This window comes from Urtica dioica, chromosome 4 (genome assembly GCF_054948205.1).
Source record: "Urtica dioica subsp. dioica isolate 48M chromosome 4, U.dioica_male_clone48M_v1_H2, whole genome shotgun sequence".
Lineage (NCBI taxonomy): Eukaryota > Viridiplantae > Streptophyta > Magnoliopsida > Rosales > Urticaceae > Urtica > Urtica dioica.
The window spans coordinates 25,560,800-25,570,309 of NC_142759.1; the positions used below are offsets into that span (position 1 = coordinate 25,560,800).

Consider the following 9,510-nt stretch of genomic DNA (forward strand, 5'->3'; position numbering starts at 1 on the left):
CTTCCTCTCTTTTTTTCTCTCGGCTTCCTATCTTTTTTTTTTTGGCTGCGTGAAGATTTGGTTTTGGTCAGATGGTTTAATATCATGTGTTAATTGTATCCCTCAATTGGCATGATGTAGTTATGGCCGATTAATTTTTTTTCCTTTTTAATTAATGGGTTAAAAATTTTGGACAGGATTTGACTGGATTCTAATTAATGTGCGGGAATTATTTGAGGTCATTCAAGTCTTTTAACATGTTGTAAATAGATTGATGTGGCTATTAACAGGAAATTAACAGAAGGTTGGCTAAAATCAAATTCCCCTATAGTCGTGTGGCTATATACCTATATAACCCATTTTTTAAACTAAATTTTGGTATTAAAATTGAGTCTGTTAGAATAAACTACGGTCAGCCTTTTTAGGAGGTATATTAGACTTCATTCGAATATAAAACTATAGTGATTAGCTTCAACTCCACTACGGTCAAAATAAAACCGTAGTGTAAACCTTTAAAAACAATTATCAAATTTTTTACTAAAGATGGAAAAGGAACAAGGTTTTTGCTTTGACAAACTAAGGGACATAGAAATACGATCGGGATGACATGAATTTTAGAAAGGAAAAAGTAGGCCTTTATTTTGAAACTCGAATTGAAATTTGGTTGTGTTGGATATTCGATGAAGATTCAAACTTTTTTCCAATTACTTGAATTTCTTATTTTCATCCTCGTGTTCTCTGTTGGTACGAATTCTTATTGATTTATTGGGCCTTTTTAGTCTCTAGGATTTCGGTGTTCTTTCATGTGAGTGAATTTATATGATTTAGGGTTTTGAATCACAAATCGACGAGCATTAAGGGATTTGAAGGTGGTGGTGAGAATTCAAGCGAGTTTTGAAGGCGGTGGTGAGGACTCAAGCTAGTTTCCAGAAAGCCAAGTAAGAAAGCAGAGCCTCGTTGAATATTTTTTTATTTTGAATCTGATTTTTTTTCTGCTTGCTAAGAATGTTTAAGGACCCAAGCAGAGATTACAACTGTAAGTAAAGAGTTGTGTTTGCAGAGATTACAACCTTTTGTATTGCTCCGATGCTTGTCTCTGATGCAACGATGTTGGCTTCACAAGAAGTGTTTGCTGGAAAAAAGTGTTATCAAAGATGAAACATAACTTACAAAGGCCAAGAGAAAGATGAGACGAGCTATTAAAAAAAATTCAAAGGTGCATGATTGAAACAAATGAATCTCTCTATCGTACTTTTCTCATGTAATGCTATAGCTCATTGTTGAAGGCGGTGGTGAGGACTCAAGCTAGTTTCCATAGAACCAAGTGAGAAAGCAGAGCCTCGTTGAATATCTTTTAATTTTGAATCTGATTTTATTTTATTTTTTCTGTTTGCTAAGAATGTTTAAGGACCCAAGAAGAGATTACTATTGTGAGTAAAGAGTTGGGTTTGCAGAGATTACAACTTTTTGTATTGCTCTGATGCTTGTCTCCGATGCAGCGATGTTGGCTTCACAAGAAGTGTTTGCTAGAAAAAAGTGATATAAAAAATGAAACATGCCTTACAAAGGTCAAGAGAAAGACGAGACGAGCTATTAAAAAAAAATTCAAAGGTGCATGATTGAAACAAATGAATCTCTCTATCATACTTTTCTCATGTAATGCTATAGCTCATTGTTTGGCTTAGTATGCAATTAATTAAACATGGACTCTTGTCGTAAATTGTAACTGATATTTATGATGATTTCATTCAATATGATGTTATATATTATATTTTGTTTTGCTTTGTTTTGAATTTATTTAAACATATATTTTTATAGAAAAAACTGAATATATAAATAAAATGTACTATAGAAAAGAAATCCATAAAATACTACTTATAGCAGTAGTCTTAAATAATCAGATACATAAACACTAGAGAAAATCAAAGTAATCGTATAGAATACTTCAGTAAAACTCGGTATGACTACATAAAACTCGTTAGTCTAATATAAATTTTTTTTGAATAAATTAAAACTACTTTTTAGCGATGTAGTTTTTACTGATGAGATTAGTAAACACTATGTATATAAATTGTAGTAACATATTCTTTACTACTGTTTCATAAAATTTCACACTACGAAAAAAAATGGAGTCGTAGACAAAGTGAAGATACTCAAATGCGATAGATGTCAGTCACTAAATCGTAGTCAAAGTAGAATGACTAGAGCTTTATGCCGTAGTTGCTAACCCTTTTTTTCTGGTAGTGCGAGCTCATCTCAATAGTTTTCAAAATAAATAAATCTTTTTTTCCGAATCAAACCGCACACAACTTGAACCTACCTTGCCAAACTTGTTTGACACATAACTTATTTTTGCTCACAAATCCATCCGCGTTTAGAGTTTACTATGAACCAAGGATCGAAATACTGTTACCGTTACCGTTCCGAGCTTCAGAATTTACTGGTAACCCCTAGTACCGTAAAAGAATACCAGGGAAAGTAGGAAAAAAAAGGAAACTGGTACCATTGAACTTATCGTTACCGTAGATGAATACCGTCAAATACCGTATTTACCGAGGGGAATTCAGAAAAGAAATATACAGAAAACATACAAAGTACGTATGATAAAATTCATAAAATTAAGAATAGTGTACAATGTTTCAACACAATACCAAATTACAAACACAACAAAAAGTAAGTTCAATAGTACAAATCAAAATGATAAAGTTCAACACAATCCACCAAATACTATAGTTCAACAAATTCAACATAGAAGGAATATAAATGACTACTCATAGCGACCGTATGCAGCAGTCATACAGTAATCATACCAACTCATGTAATGAGCACATGCACAAAAGTACCTGTCCAAGTGATAGCTGTACTCATACTGAGATGAAGTAACAGACATGGAGTGGAGGGGATAACCTGGAACTGATCGCATCGTTTCGGGAGCTTGACTTGGTGCATAGTAGTCCTGGTTGTAACTGGAAGATCCGTCATCATAAGAGGACTCTGTGCCTTGATGACCAATTGATACCAATCCGAAGTTGTAGGACAAGTCATCAACGTCATTGCTAGACTTAAATGACATGGCGTCATTCATACCTCCGCCCTGACCTCTGCGCCCGTAACATAAATAAAAAAAAGGCAGGGTGATGAAGACGATCATAATCTTCTTCCGATGGTGTGTATCCAACTTGAGCACTGCCGACATCACCATATGAACCTCCAGCACTAAAGGAACCTCCAGCCCAATATGAACCTCCACCACCTCCCCCTGATCCACCTTCACCTTCACCTCCTCCGCTTGATGTACGACTTGAACCTCCGCCATCGGAATCCGAACTGTCTCCGGATCCGCGTTGAGGTTAGACGTCCTCGTTCAGCACTCGCTCCGGATCAACTCCATGTTCTCAAGTCGCATCAGCTACTGTCGGATTCGGGTTCTGGTTGACGTCGTCCATGTGAACTTCGTCAATCCAGCGGAGCATTTCATCGTCTCCCTCATTGTCATTCATCGAGCATTCAAAAGCTCGTTCGATGATATCCAAAGGATCCATCGGGGTGAGGTTGTTGTCGTGAATCCGAGTTACTTCTCGAAGCTGCAACTTCATGTTATATGAGCAGAAAAACAAGCTTCTCGAGTCTGCTGTACGCTAGACGATACCTTTGTTTTGTGTGGACGAGGGCAAATATACTCCAATTCCTCTCACTAGCGGAGGCGGATGAAGTTTGTCATAAAATTTGAATGGCCAACGTCTGTAAAGTCGGGGTCCAATTTTCGTAAAGCTCCCACCATTCACCTGCAATCATGTGACATAAATCATATCATGTCATTTCATACCATTCCATGACATAGTTAATGCATACAATTCATCTCACAAGCTTACTGGCACAAAGGGTGCCTCGTGCCGAAATTGCACTTCTTTGTGAGAAGTCCCCTCGAGCGTCTCGAAATGCGATTAACTGTAGTTAAAAAATCAAATAAGACTCATATATTCATAATGTGATATAGCTTGTAACAATTTATAGTTTTATACCTCTCTCCCAAGAGTTGACCCATCAAGATCCGAATGCAAGAAGTCGAACACCTTTGTAACAGCGGCCATGTGAGTATTGTTCATGGTTATATCCGGGTTAAACAGCAACTTTGGATTTAGGAAGAAAGTTGCAATGTGTAGTGGATGTTCCATTTGAGTAATCCATATGTGGTTCACGATGTCGACGACCCATTTCTTCCCACTCATCGCTTCCAAATTCTTTTTCATCTCGTGGAAGACGTAGTATAGTAATCCCATCGTGGGATGCACCTCAGTGTCCACTAATCGAAGAGTGGTGTACATCGGGTCGAATATGGCACACACTTCGTCCACCGAATGCCAAAACCTGGGGTTTAAACAAGTCTCGGATATGGATCTACCTGTAGGTGTTGCACTCAATTTGGAATCATCCCACCATTGATTACTGAACATCGTCCTCAACGTAGCTCTCTTCTCTCGGAGACTTCTGGGAGCTAGATAGTTCGTGGCAAATCTTGTTCGCCGGGACAGATGATTTCACCTGGGGATGTGTCCTGTAGCTTGGACAGCACAGTGCTGTGGTTGTAAATGAACTTAGTTGCATCCCTCGCTGCTTTGATAGTCTGCTTAACACTACCTCTCTTCCCAATATCTTCAAACATCAGATCTAGACAATGTGCGGCGCAAGGTGTCCAGTACACATGGTACTTGCGTTGTAATTTCAACCTGGCACTCCTGTAGTTCGAACCGTTGTCGGTCACAACTTGGACGACATTGTGTTTTCCGATTTCTTTGACCACTGATCTCAATATTCCGTAGATGTACTCCCCTGTATTCGTATGCTTGGATGCATCAACGGACTTTACGAACACCGTTGCACCAGCACAATAAACCATAATGTTGATGATACTCAGTCTGGTCGGCCCCGTCCAACCATCAGTGAGTATGGTGCATCCGTATTTTACCCATCGCTTCTTTTGTTCTTCAATGTAGTTCTCCGCGTCTGCAACCTCCATATCGAGGTACTTGTTATGAATTTCATGCGGAGATGGTATAGGAACATTAGGACCTGCAATATGCCAATACACATCATGTTAACGTTTCAAGAACACATGCGATGCGACAATATGGAAATACAATTAGTGATCATGAATTGAGGATTACCTAGATCTTGAGCGGTCGCTATCATGTTTTTTAAATCATGCGAGTCCGCCTTACTCGTCGGCACATGATGGTGAGCAAAGAATTTTGTTATAGATCTTCCGAGCCACGTTCTCTTCTTCGGCTCCACCATCTCATCAATTTTTTTTTGCTTAGCACTCGATGACTTATATAATGACGGAGCATCTGGTGGAGATTTTTCCGTAGAACCACTCCCGGGCCCCGACATCATCCGAGCCTCCCATTCTGTCTGAGCCGCCTCTTGTCTTAACCTCTTCATCACTGCTCGTAATTGAGCTTCGTAGTTTTCTTCGTCTGATTCTTCCACGCCAACATTTTTATTCAAAGTCTTGCAAAGCGTAGAATCCAACGACTGTTTCTTCTTCTTTTTTACGACATTGCCTTGAAGTAAACATTGCATCTCTGCTTTCACTTCAGGAGGGACTTTTTCACAAAATTTGACACTCTTGGTTGGGTCTACATGGGCTAGGTGGTTTTTCACTCTCGTGATGCCGCTGCCTCCCATAATGTGATCGCAAAATATACACTGGTAGGCGCTACTTTTTCCGGGAACGGGTGTACAATACCTCCTAGCTAGATCGGGGGCCGACATTCTTGTAAGTTGTAACCTACAAATTAACAAATCATCTTTAGTAAATTAAATTAAACTTACAATCATGAATCATATTCACAAGATCTAAATGAAAATTTAAAATAATTCATAACAAAGTTCAACATAACCATAATCATCACTAACTAATAAAAAATTACAAAATGATTCGGATTAATTACAAAAAAATTATAGACATGAACACAAACTCTAAAATTAAAAACAATTGATAACAATTTCGTCATAAATCAATAAACAAGTTCAACATAACCTTAATCATTACTAAGTAATCAAAAAATTACAAAATAATTCAGATTAATTACAATAAAATTAGAAACATGAACACAAACACTAAAATTAAAAACAAGTCATAACAATTTCGTCATAAATCAATAAACAAGTTCAACATAACTTTAATCATCACTAACTAATAAAAAAAATTACAACATAATTAGGATTAATTACAAAAAAATTAGAAACATGAACACAAACTCTAAATAAACACTATATTCATGTTCACAACTATCAATTTATACTTAATCTTCAAGAATTATCAAGAAATTTCAAAAATTAAACTCAAAATCATAAAAAAAAAAAAAAAAAACATATAAATGTCAGGAAGCTCACCGGCAAAGGCTGAAATCGGCGGGATCTGGGAAGAAATCACCTTCGTCGCGTCGGGAAGCTGGAGGCACGGCGGGATCCGGGCGGGATCCCGGAAGAAATGAGCTTGGTCGCGGCGGAATTTTGGACACCCTAAACCGACGCAAAAGATTTATTTTTGTGGGAAACCGGGTATTTATCCCCGGTTTTTTTTGTTTTTTTTAACTGAACCGGACCGGGAAGTGGGAACCGGGTTCCTCACTGGTTCCCGGTCCGGTTCTCCCGGAATCACCGGAAAACTCCGGTTTTGAAGGTTCCGGTGCTGGGGAGTTCAAAAAAGGGGGAACCGGTCCGGTTCCCCCGGGATTTCAATCCATGTTATGAACAAAGAGACACGAGTGCTTCTACTTTCGGTTCAATTTTTTGAAATTTAGGGTCATTCGAGAGTAACATGCGATCATACTTAGTTCGGGGGATGAATTAGGTAATTATACTATTCACATGGTATTTAAATTTGTGGGGAGGACTACCACATGAATTGAACAAGAAAAGTCATTTGTGTATAAGTCACATGCAACGTAAAACAACAAAAAATTTACCTCATAACTTCGAGCAAAGACTTTGCACAGTTACTATCTCAGTTGACCCTACCCAAAATACAATATCGGAATCGGAATTTGGAGGTTAAGTGAGTTGACTTGTGCATTTCACAAATAGATAATTACCATGTAAATGTTTTATTTATTTTTTTCATCCGAGCAACTTCGATTTACATGTCAAACACTTTAGGCATTTCAGATTTGGGAGGCGTTGGATCGTGTTTGGTACATTCTTTCATTGCATTCATTTGTTGAGATTGAGGTTGAGATTTTAGTATTTCGGATTTGATTTATAATTAACTTCTTTTTATTTTTCTTTATTGCTTTTATTTTGCTTTTTGTTAGTTTGTAGGATTTTTAGAAATAAGTTTGTTCGAGAACGCACAAAAAGATAGTGCGGGGGGAATTCAATAAGAGCTTTATTTATTATTATTTTATTATAGTTTTCACTATTTATTTGCATCTTAATCACTTAATTTGTGTGTGTAGTAATATTTTCATATTTTATTTGTGTCACATAGTTTAGAGTGTTTATGGCGAATCAGAGCTTGATATGTAGAATTAAAAGCTTTTAACTTCAAGAGAGCATATCATCATACGCCGCAACAGACATACGATATCAGAGACTTGGACGAACATGAGAGAAAAGATAATCTGGAGATGATTGGAGTGAGAGCAACTGCCTGTTATGATTATTGCACTTCAAACAACCATTTAAATGCGGAAAATATTAATTACGCTATCATAAGTTAATTAATACATGGTTATTAATTAAATAAGATTTAGATTTACTTTAATTAATGAGAGCAAACGCAATATGTCAAGCAACCGATAAATTTAATGACAAGTTCGGAAAACTTACAAATTTAGGCTCACGAACCGAACCTTCAAGGTTTCACAATCCGTCTTCAATCTATAAAAGACTCCTCATAATCAGACCTTTGGGATGACTCTGAAACTCTCGGATTCCTTCTCGTCGTGTTGATGACACCGTAGTCTTTTGAAACGTAATCTTCGAGGAAGATAAGACTAATGAGTGGGAAACGATTCTTGATCTCACTTAGATTTGAAACGAGGTGTTTCAGATCTTTCTCTCTTATTTCTAAGAATGAAATTGAAGCAATTCCAAAGGGAAGATGAAGGAAGAGGATCGGCTGCACAAAGAGGGGAGGGTTGGCTGATTCTTTCTGTAGCAAAATTAGGTCAGAAAACTCATGTCATTCTCTTTATTTTTTGCTTCTCATGAACCCCCTATTTATAGCAGTTAAAGGAGAGATATTATAGAATATTTTAGAATATATTATTCTCTTTTATTGTGTTCACACTAGTGGATTTAATCTCAGCCATTGAATCTCATCTCATGAATACTACTTTTTCTCTCATCCATCAGATCAGTATCTAGGATTTTATTTTATATCAAAATATAAAATATTTTATTTGTTGAGAGAATATAGGAAAATATTTCTCCTAAATATTCTCCTAAATATAAGGAGAGAATATAGGACGATAATTAATTTCCTATATTTTCTCTCTTTTATTTTATGAACAAATAAAGAGAATAAACTGGTATAAAACCAGTTTTAAAAATCGCCCACCTCCTGGTAGGGAGGTGGCGAATTTTTTCTTCAGCGCAAGGCTCGGCCCAAAAAATCCAAAATTATTTATTTACTTGATCCAACAATAAATAAATAACTTATTAATTGATTATTTACTTTATCCAACAATAAGTAAACAATTCTACTATAAATAGTTATTTAACTTTGCAAATACCCGTTTTTCAGAATCAATGTTGTCAATCACAATTATAGCAAGTGAGACTATAACAATGAAACCATTATTATATGAACGTTCTTATCCACCTTTATCGAAGCCGAATCGGGGACTATGGACCTAGTATTTGAAGCTTAACAAACTCGATCAAAAGACGAAACAGTCATTTCTCTTTTACGTATCGTTTTGTCTAATCTTGGTCAGTACTCCACCGTGTAAGCCAAGACTGAACTCTCCCATAATACTAGAATTATATTTACTCATCGTGGCGAGTGTCCACTAATTTAGTCAGTATGTGATCATGATCCTCCAGGTTCAACCCGTATCGAGATAGGTCAATTTGTTCCGTTATACATTTCTCGTTCCATATATACCCTAAGCACAGTTGTTTCCCCAGCGAAAGATTCTTCATAATGTAAGCCAACTTTGGAAGTTCTAGCAATCTATCGGTTCTGGAATCAATCCTTAGGTGAGAGAACATTTACCTTCTTTCGAGAAGGCTGGATTCCGTATTTGTAAATCACTTTTTCTATGATCATGTCCCGACTTCCCAAAACACCTATTTAGTCAGCGTTTCATTAGCCTTTAACTTGGTGAATCAAAGGACCCGGTAATATGACCTAGAAGTCCATGATTACTTCAGGATTTAGATCAAACGTCATTGTGACCTTCATAAGCGACCTCGGCTAGTGCGTCGTAACGGTCCTTAAACGACACATCTAACTAAATCAAAGTCTGTCTGGGTCGTACACTTACCAAAAATGTAGAATTCTCCCACTGAGTGATC

The 9,510-nt window shown here is 37.0% G+C and overlaps 1 protein-coding gene across 1 annotated transcript; it reads right to left on the minus strand.

The window, feature by feature from the left end:
* Window positions 1-3,374: 3,374 nt before the first annotated feature.
* On the minus strand, window positions 3,375-5,754 carry LOC149401370 (uncharacterized). Its single transcript, XM_089610691.1, has 5 exons — window positions 5,145-5,754; window positions 4,522-5,049; window positions 4,002-4,381; window positions 3,675-3,764; window positions 3,375-3,569 (listed from the first exon to the last, which is right to left on the minus strand). The coding sequence occupies exons 1-5, from the start codon at window positions 5,752-5,754 to the stop codon at window positions 3,375-3,377; spliced, it is 1,803 nt and encodes a 600-aa protein (XP_089466817.1).
* Between the last annotated feature and the right edge of the window lie 3,756 nt (window positions 5,755-9,510).